The 20,838-nt window shown below is 42.5% G+C and overlaps 1 protein-coding gene across 1 annotated transcript in view; it reads left to right on the top strand.

The window, feature by feature from the left end:
• T265_08388 (hypothetical protein) overlaps positions 1–19,404 on the top strand; it is a gene marked incomplete at both ends in the record, with an annotated part of 49,323 nt that extends 29,919 nt beyond the window's left edge. Inside the window, 4 exons of the mRNA XM_009174182.1 lie at positions 58–186; positions 1,181–1,310; positions 16,338–16,491; positions 18,990–19,404. Coding sequence (XP_009172446.1) covers positions 58–186; positions 1,181–1,310; positions 16,338–16,491; positions 18,990–19,180 — 604 coding nt within the window. The remainder of the gene's footprint in view (positions 1–57; positions 187–1,180; positions 1,311–16,337; positions 16,492–18,989) is intronic.
• Between the last annotated feature and the right edge of the window lie 1,434 nt (positions 19,405–20,838).

Below are 20,838 nucleotides of genomic sequence, written 5' to 3'. Positions count from 1 at the left end.
TACATTGATGCAGTTATAGTAATATTCATCTTCATTCATTCCATTTTGGTAACTCAGCTTCTTCAACGACCTTGAACGCATTGGTGCCAAAGATTACATTCCCACGGAGCAGGATGTGCTACGCACACGTGTGCGGACGACCGGAATAGTGGAGGCACATTTTACGTACAGAACACTTAATTTTCGGTGAGTATTTGGTTTCTTTCCGGGAGACTAACAGTCACATTGTTCATTTGATCAGTGTGATTTTTGTCTGAATCGTATTGATTTCTGGTCATCATTACGACTGTCCAGTTTTGGTGTTGGCAGGTGTTCTCGGTGGATTACACTAAGACAGGAATATCTATGGTACAAATGTGTGCTCACAGAAGAATAGGACTGTACGCTTAGATATGAAGTACTCGGAATACTTACTATCAGTAGTGGCAAAAAATGATGGACTTAAGTGAGCCATTAACGATCTATGACAATGAGGGAAAAGACACTAGGCAACAACGTTTCTATTCGATAAATGTGGACGGAAAAACCAAATGGGTCAATCCAGAGACTTGCAGGAGTTTAAAAACAACCGGTGCTGGGTAAGATTAAACTGCAGAAAAAGTGGATTGGTTTACTTATGTTTGTTTTCTTTAGGGATGAGCAGGATAAACCGTCTGTACGAATGTGTTGATTTACAGACCTGGCTGGAAGGAATTCTGTAGACATCCTTTTCGCATCTGTTGAGCTCATCAGCGAGAGCCTTGGAAGAAGACTGACCTTATCAGCTTTACTTTGTTGGATTGTTGGTCTAACGACCCATCACACGGTGCAACTGGTCATTCATGTACTTCTGTCTGTGCTGAGCCTTGACCAAATTAAGGCTAAAACACTGTGCATCCTCGGGTAAGTTTTTACCTTGGTGTTAAAGTGATATCACTCGAAAATAACCGACCTACATGTTGTTCCGTCTAACATGCAGCCGGATTCGGAACGCCAGTCCGAAAGCTGATCTCACCTATTGTAATAAGACTTTTGCTCCCAGTCTGCATACGGTTTAAAACACAAATTATACTCCACAAAGTATTCCTATTCCTACGTTCACAAATCTTATCTGTTCTGATCACAAGTTGTTGCTCCTGAGCGAATTGGTGAAAAAAACCTGCTAAAGCTCGCCGTTTGTTTTTCTGAACTTTTTGCACAGGCTAGTGGATGTAGGTGGTCAGCGTTCGGAGCGAAGAAAGTGGATTCATTGCTTTGAAGACGTAGATGCAATACTCTTTGTCGCAGCATTAAATGAATACGATATGGGACTAGCAGAAGAGCACTCCACTGTAAGTCATGCGGCAAAACTGACAAATGATTACTCACTATTTGATTGAAAATACTAGATAGAGTAAGCCACTGGTGTCGCTTAAGAATTTCCCTCAGCAGTCATTTTATGGGTCGTTCTCAAATCCTTTTGCGAATGACCCAGTGTCCAGTGCCAAGGCGGAGCGAACAACGTCAGACAGGATAATTTGGTGGCTCTTACTTACCTGAGGTTTGACTGTGATAAACAATTGGTGACGGGGAGTGTTGATAAGTGGCAAAAAAAACTACTCCGAATTGCACATAACGATGCTGTGTAGAAGTGAGATGATCGTGACCGTACAAACCATCGCAAAGATTCATTTCTATTGACACAGGTAATGGTCTTAAAATGCGACATTTTCCACAAATGATTAGGTTGTACAAATAACCAGCGGAATTTAGAAACATATCCATGGTTTTGTGTGGGCTGAGATGACGTCAAGGTGCTCAAATCTAGATGGAAGAAACGGTTAGGGGCATCAGCTAGATCTTTGGCATATAATCCTTACTGCAAGACAACGGCGATCAGTGGGCGATTGTTGGAGTAACTGAAGTTTCCCGGGAAAAAGTCGACACAGGTTTTCTAACCCCCAGCTTTAGGGGAAGGCGTCTGAGTTATTCGGACCCCTATCCAGTGGCAAGCCTGAAAGGAGAGATTTTGTGAAAGTTGAATATGTATCCTCCAGTGAGGCTAAAAACCTGAAATTCGAGTGCCAGTTGATCGAAGGTTAGGAAGGTGGGTTTTCAGCTAAATGAAACACATGATAAATCGATTTTAAATAATTCTCAGCTAGGCGCGTCGTCAATAATGAGTCAAAAATAAGTTAATCATGACTAGTTCGACTCGAGTCTTATAGTTTCAGCCGATTTGGTGTTGTTTGTAATAACTTCCTGAAAACAGCATTTCTTACAGCTTCCACCCAAGGGAACGCAATTATCGGTGGTGTTTACACAAGGACATCAAGTATCCTGATATATTTTCCTGCACTAAGATAGGGATCCCTGACTAATACAGTCAGCCTAAAATGAGTTCAGAAGAATTGACGGTATGGCTAAGTTCCGTTGTAAGATGGTTCTTCCACCGCGGGCACGACAAGTAGGAAATCGTCTTGCGTCGTCCATTCTAAATGCTCACGGTATGATCGTGAATGTTCTTAGGATAATACTGTCAGCCATTGTGATGAGTTGTCTTTTTATCAGGCGGTTGCAATTTGCTTGCCAATCTCAGTGTTCCAGAGGATATGGTCAGTGGGCATACTGACGACCAGGAAACATTTTGTTGCCAGTAACCCCATGACTGTCAGCTGACTGCCACACATAGTTCTTCGGGGTTGTCCTAATGTACCTTCGATATAGTTGCACAGCTTAAGTGCTCAGGTCATTTACACAAACCATCCAGAATTTTAGATGACCTCGTGCGCTCCTCGTACATCCTTCCGTGAAACCTGATTAGGCGGCGGTTTTGGAAAACTGCTGAATGCACGACCAAGACTTGAAAAGTTCCCAGTTTCCTATCCGATAAAACAGATTTTCATTCATTTGGTAGATCCAAAGTTTCGTTGATTCCGATAGTCGATAGATGAAAACAGATATATAAAATGAATGCTTTGGGGGCAGAAAACATGAATCTACTAAAAACACAAAGATTCCTAGTTATTCTTTCGAGTAAAACGTTCAGGTCACAACTGTTCAGTTCAACTGATTTGATCATTGCGAACTTGAGAGGATGTGTCAAATGAGTTGAACGTTACCCGCGTAATAGTAAGATAAATCACAAAGTCGGTACACAAATGCATCTTTTTGGTTAGTGTCCACACAGACAGCTTGATAATCTCAAGGTAAGACAATCAACTGAACAGCTTTAAGCAATAACTACGGGTAATACGAACAACTAGCATACAGGTGGACATAAATCACTACTCACAAGGCTGATGAAAATTATTTAGCAGCATACTTCTGGTTACATCCCTCTTGCACGTGACCTTGAGTGTTCGTCAACTTTCGTTGTAGGGAAAAAGCCAAGTAAGGTAATTCAGTGAAACTTTAGGATTTACCACTCTTGTGAATGTTGTAAACACCTTTACACAAAAATCAGCAAGCTGCTGACAATATTGGATCTACAAGTTGCCTACCATTAAATGCAATTGAAAACAATGGTTGATCAGAGCAGTTCTCGTCAAGATTGCAAAAGGAAAACATTTGAATGCATGTGTGATATATGTCCTCTCTCAAGAAGTTGTTGATTCCTGATCGAAGTACAAAATATCAGCGATTTTCATCTATTCACTGTGCAAGGGCCGGATAGGACTGAGGCAGAGATCCCCATTAAAATTCCTTTATAACGTTCTGTAACAAACTGTAATTCGCTCTTTCTTTCACCGCATTACTGCTTGCAGAGTGTCACGTGCGTCGTGCATCATAATTACCACAGACTTGGTTTCAGCGGATTCGTTTTTAACCGGCTAATCACATCCGGTAGTCATTAAAACTGTCATGGTTACAGTTTGGCAATGGCAGTCCAGCATAATCTCTCACTGCTTCGATATAATGGAACGAAATATGTGGCTGAATGGTTTGAACAAATAAGTCAATATAACATTTTAACCAGTGGTGCTTGATGAATGCATCAAAAAGTAACCAAACAGCCGACTCTGCTTGGGCTTTCTGGAGAATTATTCCACCCTTTTTCGACAACAGAAACAATCCAGTGGTTTCTGATTCAGTCGCGGCTGTTCTAATTACATATGCAGTTCATGCATCTTCGGCCACACGCAGAAGCAAAGTGAAGCTGCCTCATTCATGTTCTCCAGTGCTTTAGTTGGCGTTCATGGTGGACAACTGATGATACTATATGGCATCTATAGCTTTATAGAAATTCTAATTTGTTGCGGATTGGTAACTTGGATGGGTTGCGAATTCAAACAACACGGGTGTGCTCGTAGTCCTGGTGGCTGTGGTTGAAGTTGAAGTGGTAAGCAAAAGCTGGCAAAAAAGTCAGTTGTACCTCTTGGAGTAAACAAACTGAGGCTGGCTAAATGCTATCTAGGAGAGGAAGGAGATTTTTCACCTTAAAAAATTAACAGTGACGGAAACGACAGATTCTGAGGAGTAATCGTACCAGTGATGCGGATGCAGCAGAACGTTTTACGCCATAAGACACCATCAGAAAAAAAGGAAATGAAAGCGCAACTCGTGGGCTGGAACACTGGGCTTACCATCACAGAAGTAAACGTTCTGAAATCTTGGCCCCGTTGCAAAATCTATCAAAAGAACGGTTAGCATGCTCAGTCACTGGTTTGTCTTGCTGTATCACCCATCCTAGCAAAAGCTTACCAGTTGTTTTCCAGTATTGATCGCAGCGTACTGACTTCAACATTGTCACGTAACTTTTTTTACATCCTAATTGCAACGACACCACATAACCGCTCATCCGATCAACATAACTCTCGCTAAACGCCCACCGGGAATATGGCTTTCGTCTCACAACTGCATAAGAGAGCGCTCCTGACAAACTATCACCAAGAATGGTCTACTAGGAATCAGTTTATAATAAATGTGAAGACTGCGGTCCGCTGTTCAGTCCCTCGTGCTGGTGCCTATTCACTAAAATTGCCCACTGCTGGGCAACAAACGTGTTAAGGTTACTGGTGTTTTACAGACCTACCTCGTAATTCGTTGATGTAGTGTGTGGGTTAACGAATGATAGTTTGAAACTTAAGCTTTCGTGCTGGTGTTTAAAATGCTCGTCATTAGGTTGTCTGCAAATTTCGGGTCCAAAATTTTCTGACGGCATAAGAATTGGATGGTTGGATTTCTCAAACTTCTTCAGTGGCTGTGCAATCAAGTGTCCCTAATAGGCATGTGATTGTAATGGACTGTTCTTTGAGCGATACACTAAACAGCTGATGCCTCGAATGGGATCAAGTGACACACTGAGATTTCGAACTGATACCTTGGTTGAAATGACAAATTGCAACACTTCTCAGATGCAGTTATCCACAGAGTAGAAGTTTTCAGGTGCCTTAGTTAACGTTTGATGATGTCGACCTATAATACCGGTTTGATAAGCCTGTCCGAATCTGGTCACCCTAGCAGTCCACAGATCGAAAATAAAGTTTAACTTTATAAAAAAAGGTTGTTTCGTGTGTGCTAGCTAAAAGATGTACTACTAGCTTGCAAATGGTTGGCTGTATGACGTGTTGAGCAAAGGTCGACGATCTAAGTCCAGAGTGTACTGAACCGTTCTTATCTGTTCATTGATTAGAGGAAGCCAGTTGGCTTGCACATGCATCCCGAGAACACGGTTAACCAAATGTCACATAACAAAGAACAGTAGTAAACAACCGTAGCGATCAAGTTTAGAGTTAACAGAAAATTTGGTTTGTTCATTGTCTAGCACTGCAGGTTATGCGCAAGGCAAGACAATGCCCGTAAAATACAGTTTTTGTCTATTGGTTTACTTCAATGACTGATGCAACTGTAATAAAATTTAATAAACGCCTCATCAAAACAACCAGATATCAACCCATCAAAAAAGCTGAAATAAGCCTGAAGAACGGATGAATTCCCGCGCGCATTTTGCTTGGACACCACTGAAAAACTTGGTGCACTGGGGTCGTTACGTGCCAAACTATATCCCTGTAAATTGCTGGGCAGAGGCACGGGCATTAGTTCAGTGAAACTAGACCACTTATCTACCATGAAATAGAGTTCACATTCACCGTGGTAGAGCAAAGGGACGAATTTTATTCCTGTTTCCTCTCAACATATAACATATCTAACCATGTCTCTTGTTCAGTGAGATATTCCAACTCTTAAGTTAACTTCCCTGCTCCATGAAGAGTAGTAGCTGTCACGTGACCACGTGAATCACGTATGCCCTGCATTCAGCCATCAGCTGTTCTGCACACGATCTTCACACCACTTGACAGCACCGATCAGACTTAGTGTGACAAAGTTTAAGCAATAGCATTAATTATGATTCCGGACTGTCAAAAAATGTAGTGAGGAAGTGGTATGTCGTGCCCAACTACCTTATGGTCACCGGACTGAGGATCTAGATACTTGTCTAGCCTATGTCGTGTGCTACCAGAGAACAAACTGTTAACATCGAGAAACAAGGTATGTCTGTCTTGAAGGAATCGTTAAGAGAACGACTTTCAATTTGCTAATCTAGAATTAGATCCTGTTCGAAGAGGAAACCTTCACACTGAACGGTTTGAGTTGTCGATGACAAGAAGAGCTACTCTGCTTTGAGCAGATATTCAACCCTTAACTCACTCAGCTGAATACTTTAAGCTTGACCTTAGTTTAAAGGATTTCAATCACTGATATTCTTGATCGCGGTGTGTTAGAATACGCGTATATATATATATATATATATATAATGCTTCCAATAAGCTCCCACCGGTTAAGACCGTTGTTGTACGCCATTCTGAAATTCGTTCGGAACCCTCTAATCCTCAGAAAAACTAACTCCTGCTTTTCAGTAAAATTGTTCCGGGCGCTCCTCGACAAAATAGGCAACCTTGTTACCTAACACGTTGAAATCGTGTGATCATGTTAGCTGCGAGTAACAAACCAGACCGTTTTTCTGCTGCTGGTGAGTAGAGTGGATTTCCGTCCACGGGGGTATCGTATACTAGCTACTATGATACCGGTCACGGAATTAAGTTTCTTCTTGAATTTGTTGCTTCATTCCGCAAAAATTCGAACCAACGGCATGTAAGTTGCTCTCTTTAAAAAAACAAGATTTTTCACGTTTATAAACACAACCTCGACAAAATGTGGCTGATTGCCTCCGGTTGATGTAAACATATTCGGAAATCACGATGCCGTTCCACAGCATTTCTCGTCGGGGCGGTGAGACTTTTATACAAATCGCCTTGGAACTTTAACAATAGGTTTGAATTTCTCAAAGCACCCGCAACTATGGGGTGATGATAATGCCTGGTGTTGTGTGGCCATTCAGGTTAGAAGTTCCAGACTGTTATAAATGAAATGAGCCATATATTGTTATGTTACTGTCAATTCAACTGAACATAGTGACTCTACAGTGTAACAATCATTCAATTTTGTTTAAGATGCGTAGGGATTACCCTGAAGGTAACAGGTTTTTACAGTCACAACACACCATATCTTTGACGTAAACAAGATATTTTCGGATGGCGTTCATAAAACAATAAGGAACAGACCCTGTCGTCCACAGTTTTACTGATTTTTACGGACGATCTTATCGTTTTTCAGCTAGGGGTAAAGGGATAGGCATTGATCGTAAACCAACAACGGAGAAAATAGGAAGCGGCTTTGGTTCACCAGGCAGGTGAAACTACCCATGGCCCCACAGCTATGCTGACGTTACTCTTTAGGGTTTCTTTCCGTCTATTGTCCTTTGATCGGTGATTCCTGAGACACCTTGGATGGAAATGTGCTTTGGTACCCGTTATAAGCAACATATCTCAGGCATTATATAAATCTTGACTTGCAATCTGGGTTTGTATGTATGAGCAAGCAACCCCTCATAACGTATAGAGGCTTAAGATTTTGACACAAACTCCAGGGTAACTCTAAACTGCCTGGTCCTGGGTCATAACGTATCGATGTTGTGGGCATGAACCCTTCCTACTGGATTTGCCAAAGATTAGATGATAATTCTGATGACCGTGGAAAAAAATCCTCCATGAACCAGAACGCCAAGAATCCACCTATACCATGGAATTCGCTTGCAAGAAGCATTTTCAGGTTCTTGAAGGAACATCATCGCTTTCTCACAAGTTCTCACATGTGCTCTGATTTTGTCCGAGGACTCACATGTCAAATGTGGGTTTAGCGAGAAGTTGTAAGGTGCTGTCAATTGTGTTTATAAGTGTTATTATCTGATTATATCAAAGGAGTGTAATGATTCTATCTGGTAAATTAATTAAATGTAAACTTGGCAAAATCTGTCAGATAAGCATTGCGGATGGAGAGCCTGACACTGCGTCCCAAGAGCTCACGAGGAAGATTTCTGATGTCGTACTCGAATGAGGGATGAACACACAACCGATGTGTTCACATATCCGGATTTTATATGCCTTCCGTTAAGGAGTGCTGGTCTTGCTGCCGTAGTGAAACATAGGATTTGCGGGAAAAGTTTGAACTAGGCCTGCAAATGCGTGAGAATCGCCGCACCTATAAGTGTCTGGGTAGAAGGAATACTGAAAGACATAGGAGGAAGTATAATGAAGGCCAGGTATACGGTCACAGAAATTCCTCTAAACATCTACTCCGTTGATATAGGCGGAAACCATAGATTTGGACCGAAAACATCCAACCACCTAGCACCTTCATACATGCTTGTCACCGCCCCTTCTTGAATAAAAAAGAGTCCCGGACACGTAATCACCACGAACAGACATCTCATTGTGTCTCGCCCTTCCTGACAGGAAGCAACGTACTCAACAAGAAAAAAACACTACTCATAAGTTTTCTAAAATGTCTTCGACACGTCGTGATCGACTTCATCGATTAATTTGAAGGACATCACAGTCGGAAGATTCGACTGAGATTCAGTTGTGTCTCTCGTTTAAACTAAATTGATGTGCAAACCGGCCAATTTTGGGTTCAAGAACAAGATGAAGTTGACGGAAACCTGGAGGATGTGCCTACCTAGTGAGCCTTAAGATGGAAGGGTTTCCAGAACTTTAATGAATAGCGCCATCCCAATAAAATATTCTGCAATATCTCAGTCATACCAACTGAAAAGTGCGGTAGCCTATGTGCAGCTTATTTGAATAATATCATAGTCTGGAGATTTGGCTGGGAGTTAGTTGAGTCGCTCGATAAAACCAGAGCGATGTGCAAATGAGTGTATGCCTTGAACATGAAAGTTTAGTGTACCTCCATGGTTAGAAACTACGAAAACATCTGTCAAATTAGATGAAAATGGCAAGCTTTCATCCAATTAGCTGAGTCGGATAAGCAGTAACGTTCGGATTAACGTTACCTAATGCGAAATAACACCTGGTCATGATGACAATATCATGAAGTAGGTGGAACAGCTTAATCGATTGATCAATATCCCTTCGGCATACAAATTCTCAGCCTCATGCCACACCACAATCAGGGGCATCTGTAACGTTCGATCAGCTTAACAAATCACTCTCGCTATCACTCAGCCAATGAAAGAGTTCCATGTAAGACTATCAGCTTGATCCGGTTGTCACTCGTCTCCTAAAGCTCTACCCTGAGCACGTGGCCCAAACATGTGCCGCTGACCTTCGCAATGAATTACACCGGGGTTACCAATTGTCAATTCCACTCAACCACGCCAGCAACTGGAAAAAACACATTGTCCACAGAGGCTGCTAACAAGTGACCCGGAATGAACCGACGATATCGTTTGGACTGACAACATTCACGGGAGTCCCAAGCCAGTGATAATAAATATTTGGCGATTTGCAACTAAACTCGGCCTCAAAGTCAACGCTTATCTGGCTATCACTTTCTGCTTTTACCTAGCGGCATTCAAATTAACGTCTATTCCGGAAGACGACAATTCACACATTCCACGAAGCTTCCAGGAGAAAGATGAGAATGAAACCAACTGGTAAAGTCGAATTAGCAATTTGTAAGCTGAAGACTCTTATGGCGCAAGTCGGATACTAACGGCAGAACCGAAGTCCAGTTATATCAGCATTTCACTTATCCGGATCTAAGTTACGGATGCGGGGGTTAGCCACCTAAGTATCGAATTGATCGGGTCTCCGTTAGACAGTCAACAATGTCTTGGTGCGTCGTTATTGCTTGGACATGGCCAACAAAAAACCCACCGCAGCTTTTCGAACACTACACAGATAAGATGATGAACATGTGCAAGAGTTCAAAATCTACCTGGACATTGGAGTTAATTATTTGGACGACACTGATCTGCTTGAGTATTTTCAAAGTGAATCTCAACGGTCTTGACCGCTAGTCTTCCTCATTGTCTAAAGCTGAAAGCAGTGGTGGGTTACTATCTGTTTAGATCGTGCCGCATAATTTGAGAAATAGGTGAATCAGGCGTGCGGTGTTATGAAACATGCTTATTATCCATCGGTAGTCAACCTCAAAAAATAGGGTTCGGGAAAGATCAACTAGTCCTTTTTTGTGTTCTTCTGGGTACATTGGATATTACGATGGGAGGACTCAATAATATGCTATAACCTTTGGGTTGTCACTGTAAAGTGCTCCCTTTGAGACATACCACTGTCTCAGAACCGTAGCTCGCGTGGGTTGGTGTCGACGAATCGGTAATGAGGCAGTTAGAAAGCGTGTTTTCGGTTGTGTAACGGGTACTTCCATCGCAGAGTGTGTCCAGCACCAGAAGCTGCGTTGGTTGGAACATGTGTTACGTGTGCCGAACCATCGTTTGCCGAAGAGAGTGCTGTTTTTCATGCCCAATTCGGAGTGGCGTAAACAGAGAGGTGGCCAACCCTTGACTTGGCAGAGGAGTATGACGGAGATCACGAAATGCTTGGATGCTGTCGGTGCTACTCGCCTTCCAGGATGGGGACTGCGTGATCCTCACTGTGCCAGGTTGGAGACACTACAAGATATGGCTGCCAACCAATGTCAGTGGCGTTCTTGTCAGTTTCTATCCAGATCGCCTGAATGAATGTCTGGAGGTGTAGGCACCCCGGAATGATTGTGTTAAGCTAGCACTAAGTCCCTTCCCTGTGCACCTTTACTCTTTTCTTTACAATAAGGCTTTCAAATAAGTCATGGTTGTACAGCAGTGAAGCATCGGTGTTGAACACTGATGTCATGCTGTCGATGATGATGATGATGATTACTGACAACATACCTCAGGATGTGAGCCATTCGCTCCTGTCCTATTCTACCGACTTCGTTTTGCTGGCATCTTAATAAAGAGATAGATTTGTATTTACTAGCAAGATCACTTATGCTACTCCGACGAATTAATAAGCACTCTCCCTCAATTAGGACCACTCGGGTCGATTCATTAGGGTATTTTTGTTTGCAGGTGCACATGTGTTGACGAACCAATATTCACCATTCTGGGATTCATTACCAAGCGGAGTAACCATAGACAAAGTACTTTGAAGCACGCAGACACATACAGACTGACGTGTCATTACTACACGGACTATGCGTTCGATCGATTCGTTCAGTATATGCGGAGTAGAGTCATAGTCCCCACCGAAACAAAGGTCATTTGAGATTGTACCAGCATTCTACATATGGACTTATTGTTTTACACCGGTTAGCGCTTGAATACACCTATTCTCTAATATAATTCTATGCTTTGTTCACACAAAATTGTTGCTGAATACTAATACCAGACAACCTGGTGTGGCTTTGTTCAACCGCATTAGTGACTGTTGGGTGACCGGATGGTGTGTCACCGCAGCACGGTTTCATATGCCTGTCACATGCTTATTCGGCAAACTTCGCGTTGGTGAGATTAGATTGACTGACAAACCACTGCCTTAGTTTAACCCATATAACAGCCACAGCGCGCCGAAATTTTGAGCGGAAATCTCTGTATGCCAACTAAATTTCCGTCAGGTTACGTCACTAAGGTTGTCAGTAAGGTGTGCGATTAGATGGGTCGAAAAGAATAGGTCACAAAATTAGCAACGCGAAACAGGTATTCACTGTACTTATTTTCTTGATTGGTATACAGCTTATGTTTTACGGAGTTCGACATAAACTTTCTCTTCACAGATGGTCATGTTCTTTTAGGTTGAGATTTCGACTCACAAATGTTACTCGAAAGTGGCCTTGCCTATGACCCTTTGCCCGCTAATCGATGCATGAACAGTGCATTATTGGATCTCCTCGACCAGCTCCATATCCTATAATTATTTGTATAAGTATATTAGTCCCACGTTTTCTTTAAAGTTCGTTTTGCCTAAGTATATTATTGCCGTTCTCTATAACCATCAAACTAGGAGTAGTAGAGAGAAATCATACTCATGACCACATAATCAACCAAATAGATTTTTGAATTGATAGTTAAGCTTAAGTCATTGCGGACTAGCTCTCTCCATAAGAAGTGGCTGGTGACTCAATTCGGCAAATTAATGAATGCACCTTCTATGCAGTCACGAGCAAACAGAAGTATTCCCGTCTACCTATAGTTTTAGCTTTCCAAAACCATACGTCAGGTTTTCGTCAATAAGGATACAAATTCACACACATAAATCATCATCAGTAACTCTTTGGCCTGATCACGTGTGATGCATGCCGAATTAAAAGACAAAAATGAAAGATTTAGTCGCGGTTGTTATCAACGACGAGATGAGAACGAACAAGTACGAAGTATACTTTCAGTTCACCTGACCCAAGTACCGCTGAACCAAACGCTTTGATATCACAGGGTAACCAAACCACCGGACACTCTTAAGGTTACTTATCAACCCCGCAAGCCTCATTTGCGATAAAATCAATAGAAGAGGAAAGCTCAAAATTACTTCAAGTGATCTGCCCTTTATGCTAAGATTCAATATGTCCCCTGAAAGCCAGAAAGGTAGAAAAAAAACGAGAACTGTAGATCAGCTTGTTTCATCACGTTTCTTCCTGTGAAGCCCAAGGCCTTAACTAGACCCACAAAGGAGCCCACTGTATAAGATTCAGAAGGATCCTGCCTTTTAGGCGTCACTCGTAGTAGAATGAAGGACATGGAAGCCGAGTTCCTCCCAAACCATATTTTACAGCACATGTATATGCTTCGCAGATACTCGGATGTTCCCTGGACAGGGGGGATCAAACACTGTTATGCAGACCACCACAATGCTAGAACAAAAAAGGGACAGCATTGTGGTCTCTATTCACGGAATGCCAGTGTTAACGTACGCGGCCCCGGTAACTAACAGCCGCAATGACTGCACTGAATCGAAGTACTTTCAGGAAATTCTGAACAATTTCTGCTGTGGGACCACTACAGCAGAGAGCCTGCTCACTTCAGGCCACCCAAAGGAAAGTGGTGCATAAATTTTTGAACCCACCTCGCTGTCCCCTGACACGGTGTCTCAGATACTAGGTACCTGGTATCAGCACAGCGACATAAGTTCTCCAGAGCTGCTGCTGCGCGCTGAAACCACAGGGGTCTCACTCCCGATCCATAGCAAACCTAGACAAATGCCACATGGCAACCTCCCAATTCGGAACACCTTGCTGACAAAGACATTATCAATCTCCATGCGTGCTCCTCAACCTCCTATACGCCCGTTGACGATAGACTAGACTATCTACTTAGACGGGTTATATACTGTCAACAACCTGCTGCCACCCTTACATCTGCGGTCTCCCCAGCAAAAATGCTAAACCACTGGTCCGACATCATATGCAGTTGAAGTTTTCAGTGCGATGACAGAAATGTGACTAACCAGGGCATACTGTATTCAGAAATCCAAGTCACTCGTGGGACTCGACGGACAAACTTGAAGCCACGGGGTCGCGGCCTACTACCGAAACAAACTAGCATGCATGTTTCTGCGCCACAATTCCCTGCAGGTAGCAAGCAATGTCTTTTTCACTCTCTTATTCATCAGTAATACATACGCATCAAAGCGGGAATGGAACGCCTTCCTAATAACGCAGCCCAGGACGATCATATATTAGCCGCCCTTCGCACTGCAACAACTCTGTGTTACGCTCATGGACGACTTCGAAGTTGCTTAACTCCCGTTAGTCCGACTCTGACAGGAAACGGCCAGATGTATTTCCCTACGTGCCGCAGTCCAACCATGTGAAACAACCAGCTGACTACCGAGATACCAACACTCCACTCCTTCGTGACCTTAACCTGACAGAAAAGGAAATCATGGTGGAAGCTTTGGAAATTCGGTTGGTTGCAGTGAGCACGTATTAATAAAATTCCTCTACATCACCTATCGTCGGCTAGAATCAAAACCAATCTTCAAGATCCGCATGGGCTGGTACGTGCTAACAACAGGGACTTCATACAAACGCTGCTATAAGGGGACGGCTAGATAAACTTCGCTCATCGTATAGTACTCCTGATCGACTTGGTGTCAAAAATAGAAGTCTGCCGTAAATGCACTGACACGAACAGCGATATCCGTGGCAACACAAATAAGTGAATGGTGAATTGCGACTGGTTGAAGACGAGACAAAAGAGCTACATAGTTCGGTGGTAGTGGATCACAGACTCTAATCCCTCTTGGAGGTAATAACAACATACACCCTAGAACCAGCGCTTCTAGGCCGTAGCCACAGCAACGACATTGTCCCTCCTTATGGCACTCACTTCGACCAAAAAACAGAAGTACGTGGTTATAATGCAAATCTGCAAGAAGGTAGTTTATTTAGGTTCAGCTGAATCATATTTCCACCGGTTCTATCCAGGGTGATGGAATCTGTGTTGGCAAATCATTTGTGGGCACATTTGGGGCGACAAAAATTACCGCCTCCGGAACAGCATGGGTTCAGACACAATAGGTTCCGCCTCAGGAATCTTCTGCCTATCAGAAAAAGCTGGACCTAAGGCATGTACACCGAGAACTTTGATAGGGAAGTACCACGTCTTTCTGGGAGAACTGACCATCTGTTGGGTTCAGGACTCACCATCGGAATGGACAGAAACCCATGTCGACCAGAGAACAAAAACTGTCATGGCAGGTGGAACGAGGTCATTCCACAAGCTCATCCACTGCAGCGTACCACAAAGTTTTAAGATGGGCTTATGGCTGTTAATTTTCTCCATGAAATTTTGCTTTTCCACCTTGCCGTTGCCCTACAGGTTGTTTGACGTTGGCCAAAAGAGCATTCAGTCGGCGAACGACTCGCTACCAAATGATTATATTCCTTCTCTTGCAAGAGCTCATTAGGAAACCTCATATTCTATTTTCATATCCCGTACTATCTCTAATTATCCTTGTCGGTCGCTGCTAAGCAATCTGGTTGTAAACGTTTTGTTGACAATCGAGCTTGTGTCGCCAGTGCACAGGAGATTAGGTTTGTGTAGGAGTACAGACTGAGTAGTGCTATGTCGGCGTTTACACATTTCCTGCAGGCCAAATGTATACTTCGATTAGCTGTTTGGATGGTCGATAATGGTGACGGTTAAATTTAATTTATCCCATTATGTTGACATGCTTCTGTTCTTATTGATTTATTCGTCGGTCTACTTTCTACATCGGCTACGGAGTTCGTAGCGGTTTTCCAGGGACCATAGCCTTCACACATCTGCTTGATACTTATTTATGGAAACCAAGGATAATGGATTGTGGATATGGATTTCATTTGCCCATCTATGTGAAAACGTTTGTGCGTAACGTGTTCATTTTGTGACAGTCCACACGGATATTTCGGTATATTTCACTGTTTCTTGTAATCTCATCGGTTTTGTCATTAAATCTCAAAATCTCTTTCCGCAAAAGAGCACCTGGTTTTTAGGCTAGCAGTTTTACTATTGGTTGCGGTAGCCTTGGTATGAATAAGGATGTAATCCCGAAGGTTATACTGCCGTTATCGTCGTCGGGAAATTTTTCTCTGCGTCTACTTTTGTTGAATTTTCTCGAAGATACTCGACGCAGGTGTTCTGCTCCCCAGCTCTTCTGTACCGCGATGTGACTTTGCTTCTTTGAAAAGAACGTGTTCCATGAATGAAATGCATTTTGATGAACAGACTGGGCTTTGAGCAATCTGTTGCTTCTTGTTAGCTACGCGAAATTCGGTGTCGTTTATGAAAAGAGAGCACATTCTGTGCCTCAAGTCTCAAATCCCATGTTATTCAGTAAGTATTACTCAGAAATCTACCACCAACAAACTGGCAGATCAAGATATTAGATCTGCGTACGGGTGTACGAAATAAATTTTCGTACAGCATTTAACGTGCGATAATGAGCTTTTAACGCATCTCAAGTAACGGACTTCCAGGTCTCGTGTACATGCAGTGATTCTTGCTTTGCTTTCGCATTGTATATACTTGGTTTATATACAAAATACCTCGCTTATATACACATATATCATGGGTCCTCTCCCTTCTAATTTATTCTCAGAACCGAATGGTTGAATCGATGAAGTTATTTGATTCGATTTGCAACAATAGTTGGTTCGCTGATACCAGCATGTTGTTGTTTCTGAATAAGCGCGACCTTCTAATGGAGAAAATTGTCAGGTCTCCGTTGAATTGTTGCTTTCCGGAATACACAGGTTAGTCAGTATTTATTTCTGTGTTCACTGATCATAACGCAAAGTAATTTGTTTGAACGCTGATACCAAGTTGCATTGCAAAACCTGGGTTGGCATCATTCGTATCCTGCATCGCTTATGTCAGTAATCAGCAATCAGTAGCAGTAGCCTGATACGGCACTATTCATCTTTAGCTTATGGCGAAATTTGAAAACTTAGTGTCAGAAGTTTGTTAGTCTAAGGTGTTTGTGGGGTTTTTCGATCAGGGCGGTTGAGTACTCAGCAACAACGAGTAGTAACATTATTTCCGGACACGAGTTATGATGTGATCACCAAATGCATTTGCTACCGACGTTATTGTTTATTTTTATAGCTGTACACTCAAAAAGACCAAGGAATAGAGTCGAAGGTGGAATAGATGATATGTCAAGTAACAATGAACGAATGTGTAAGCAGTGTATCTTATAGGAGTAGTTGCGATATCACAAAACGAGATATTAGATCTGTGATTAATGGATTCGTGTGTGCAAGTGAAAATGTTTTGAGGTTGTTTCAAGCTTCTCTAAAAGACCTCACCTCATTTTCCGCTGTTGCAGCTTTCCTTCTTAAAAGTTCTGATCCACTATTCACACAATTTTAGGGCTACCGCAGTGGAATTTTTACTTCCACGCTTTGAGCGTTTGGGTGCCACCAAACGTTTTGGCAAACGCGTAAGGTACAACATACTTGTAACAACATTGATCACGCACTAGAATGGCTCGGCAGCGACTCATTATTCGCTGCAGACCCATGGGATCCATGGGAGTGCTCCGTGTACTTGTCATAAAATGTCCATACTTAATTGATGCCAACACTTACCAGTTTGTCGAGTGAAGATTTATTGTGGCTCTTTTGCTGAGGATCCAAACATAATTTGGGTACTTTCATCTCTTATCAATACTATTGTGGGTAAACTAATTCAAAGAAAAAGAGGACACAGGCTTACTTAGGTAAGGGCATCACATTCAACATGAACTACAACAGATGTCCATCAGGTTTTGAGTGTGAATGCTCTTCAAAAACTCTGGAGGCTCCAAAACAGACCCTTCAGACAGGAAGTTGAAAGAAAGGGTGCAATGAGGAACAAGTACAATTAAGAACCGTGTATTCGGTCATGACAGAGAGCGTGCATTCTATCATTGCTAGATTGAAGGGTAAACAATTGGGTCATCACTGGTCTTCCGTGAAGATAAACCAGGACATCTTGTGGTAAATCTAGTGGTTCTCTTGTAAATACTACCACCTCATCTATATCCTACTGTGACTTTAATTATTATGCATGTAGTTTGATTCAATAATTCTACGCCCAAGATCCAATAAGTTTTTAAACTTAAGCACGAGAAGTTGATAAGTTAGAAATGAGGAATAATGTGTAGAACGGTAACTTCTATTGGGCAGATATATACGGTATTCTGTTCAGAGAAATAAAGCAATAAATTTTTCCATATTAATCTCCCAGAATATCCTACTGGTTTTCTGTGTTCCCTTAACATGAATACACACTTCTACCTGAGTTTATAGCTTAGATTCATGTAATGTGTGCTCAAACAACTGGAGGTACGAACAAAGAATGACTTTTTCCATCAGCAGTGGTTATAATGTTTAATTGCGGTTTTCCATTTATTCTATCCAGGCATGTGTTGGCTGAGGTAAAAGACCACTTGTATGCGAGTGGTTTTAAAAAAGCGTTTGCTGATCCCACTGTCATACAAAGTTTAATAAACCACAGAAACGTTGTGTATTTCCGAATCACCTAATAGGTATAATGCGTATGTTTTGGTCGAATGCTTATGTGGGGAAAATCCCAGCTGCAGTCTCCAGGACCTATAAACGTCAACACCTTCAAAATCTGTTCTATACGGAGCTGCACTCCTTACCGTTTACAGGATCAAAATCTAAGATGAAAAAAGTCCGTCACTCGCTTTCGCTGTGAACTGCTGTAAGTAAATGCCGAGGAGCCTTTAAGGGCAATGGAGAGAAAACAAATCGATTGCCTCCAATTCTATCGTGTTTTCAGTGGGAAACCGTCGAATCTGTTCAAAGGGACACACCGAAACCAATATACCGAACTCTTTGGTGTTGAGCTTTTACGCAGGACAACGTATACCACAGTTAATAGGCATATCATGGCTACTGGTAAAATTTTCACTTCCAAGCGGCAGTCTCGTACAAAGCCAGTGAACTGGTTTACTTTTGAGCACATAGATGTTCCAGAATATAGCTTAGCAAAAAAGAGTTCAGGTTTCCCCACTAATAATAACTGCGTACCTGGGACCAAAGACGGGTACTTGAATATACTTTCCATCTCTGACTGTCCAGGTCACATGCGTCTAACATTGTCCGCATTATGTCTCCACAAGTTCTTTAAAATAGTTCAAAACGTTCTTGTTTTTCTTTAGTTAGATTGAAATGTCTGCATTTAATTTCCCTTTGGTTTACCAAAATATGACTGACATTCTTCGTACTTATCTGAACTGCAGGTGCAAACACCTACGAAGAGGCTTCTCTGTATATTCAGCACAGATATGAGGCATTGAATCGCAAACAAGCCACAAAGGAAATCTATACCCACTTTACTTGTGCTACTGACACAAGCAACATTCAATTTGTGTTTGATTCCGTTACGGATGTGATTATCCGAAGAAATCTGGCTCGAGGAGGACTACTGTGATACATTTTTTACCCTGATCTTTGAGTTCTACTTGAAGTACACACTTTCAGTATCAACAACAAATTTAAAAAAAACGAACGAAATCACGTTCAACAAATCATGTTCAACCAAATCCATTTTATACCATAATGCCCTTAACTGCTTTGTAATGCACGAACGTATTCCATCCTGCTTGTCAGTGATTATGTACACAGATATTTTTTAACTTTTGAAGAAAACCGGTGATTATATTGAGGATGTCTTTGCAACTGTTTCAACATAAGTTCAAAAGCGTCAAGCTCTTGCCATCAACAAAGTCTAACAGTATGGTCTCACAGAATCTAATCGACGGTTATCTCGAAAGCACCTTCCACCTCAATTTCGGGTGCTATCTAAACGATCCGAAGCTTAACTCCAATGGGGTTTACGTTAGACCAATGAGTTAAAGAGTATTTTAGCAACAAATACCCAGAAATGACCTGAATTCCGGAACATAGCCTATAGGGTCCAGGAGATCTAAGTACGTATTTCGTAGTTGCCTGCGACTAACTGATTGTTTGGGTACGGGCCAAAGATGCATTTATTATGGACAGTAGTTGAGTTGCAGGACGGACGCACATTTACTTCTTTCATCAAAGATGGATTCGGACGCAAATGTTCTGCCCGATTTCGATTATTAACAGACTCGGAACTACGTACAGTCCCAAAAGAAGGTCACCGAGACAAAGACATTTTCTGCGCTTTCGTAGGTCATTCTAGTGTTACTGGGTTTTCTCACAACAATTGACTTGTTCACAATGTAGATCTGCCAAAAATGACAGTACTTCGACGTAGGAACTTGATATTGTTTGAACAAACGGAACTATAATTTTCAGGTGCGCTAGATACTGTGGTGGACTACACATAGGGCACACAAAAAGGTTGGGGTCTAACGCGGTTTACGATGGTAGTGAAACCGTCACGAAGAGACTGGACCTTACCGTGGTGTGACGGTTTGCGCACCTCAGCCATCCATTGAGCTATACTGGAGATTGTCCCGTGACACTCACAGAGTCTCTCATACCAGGTTGGTCAATGGTTAGAGGTCTGACGAACAGTCTCCTGGCCCTCCAGGTTGGGGGTTGGAACATGTGGCGACTTGTTCCGTAGAAATGGTAATGCATTTGCATTTCCCGCCAAACACCGCTGTCTTGCAGTTAGGCTTTTGAACCAAAGGCTTTGGTTGAGGACCCTAATCGACCTCCTGTCTAGGTGTGGGCGCCCTGGCAGTATCCCAGCCCACGTACAACCATGAATTGCACATACACAAATAAATTCATGCCACATCGGCCGTCGCGTGATTCCATCAGCCGGGTCGCCTTACTTGCTGCATACAGCAGGGCGGGTAAGCGAAAACAGGCTACTGCTGACGCCCCCCTTCTTCCTCCTTCACATACTTTTTCTTTCCCCTCTCTCCACCCCATTAATAACTCTCTCCTTGTAGGCCCAGCACTTAGGACTGATGACTCCGTTCGTCATGCATCGGTTTTGCGTGCAAATCTGCTCGTCACATGGTGCCGACATCTTCAGGAATCTCCAACTCAATCCTTAAGCCTCGACACCCAGTCTATCTGGCCGCGTTCAATGTCCGCACTCTGAAGCAAGCAGGACAACAAGCTGCTCTTGCACTCACACTGGAC

This window comes from Opisthorchis viverrini (assembly GCF_000715545.1).
Source record: "Opisthorchis viverrini unplaced genomic scaffold opera_v5_216, whole genome shotgun sequence".
Lineage (NCBI taxonomy): Eukaryota > Metazoa > Platyhelminthes > Trematoda > Opisthorchiida > Opisthorchiidae > Opisthorchis > Opisthorchis viverrini.
Note: the sequence above shows the minus strand (reverse complement) of the source record. Positions and strands in the feature narration are given on the sequence as shown.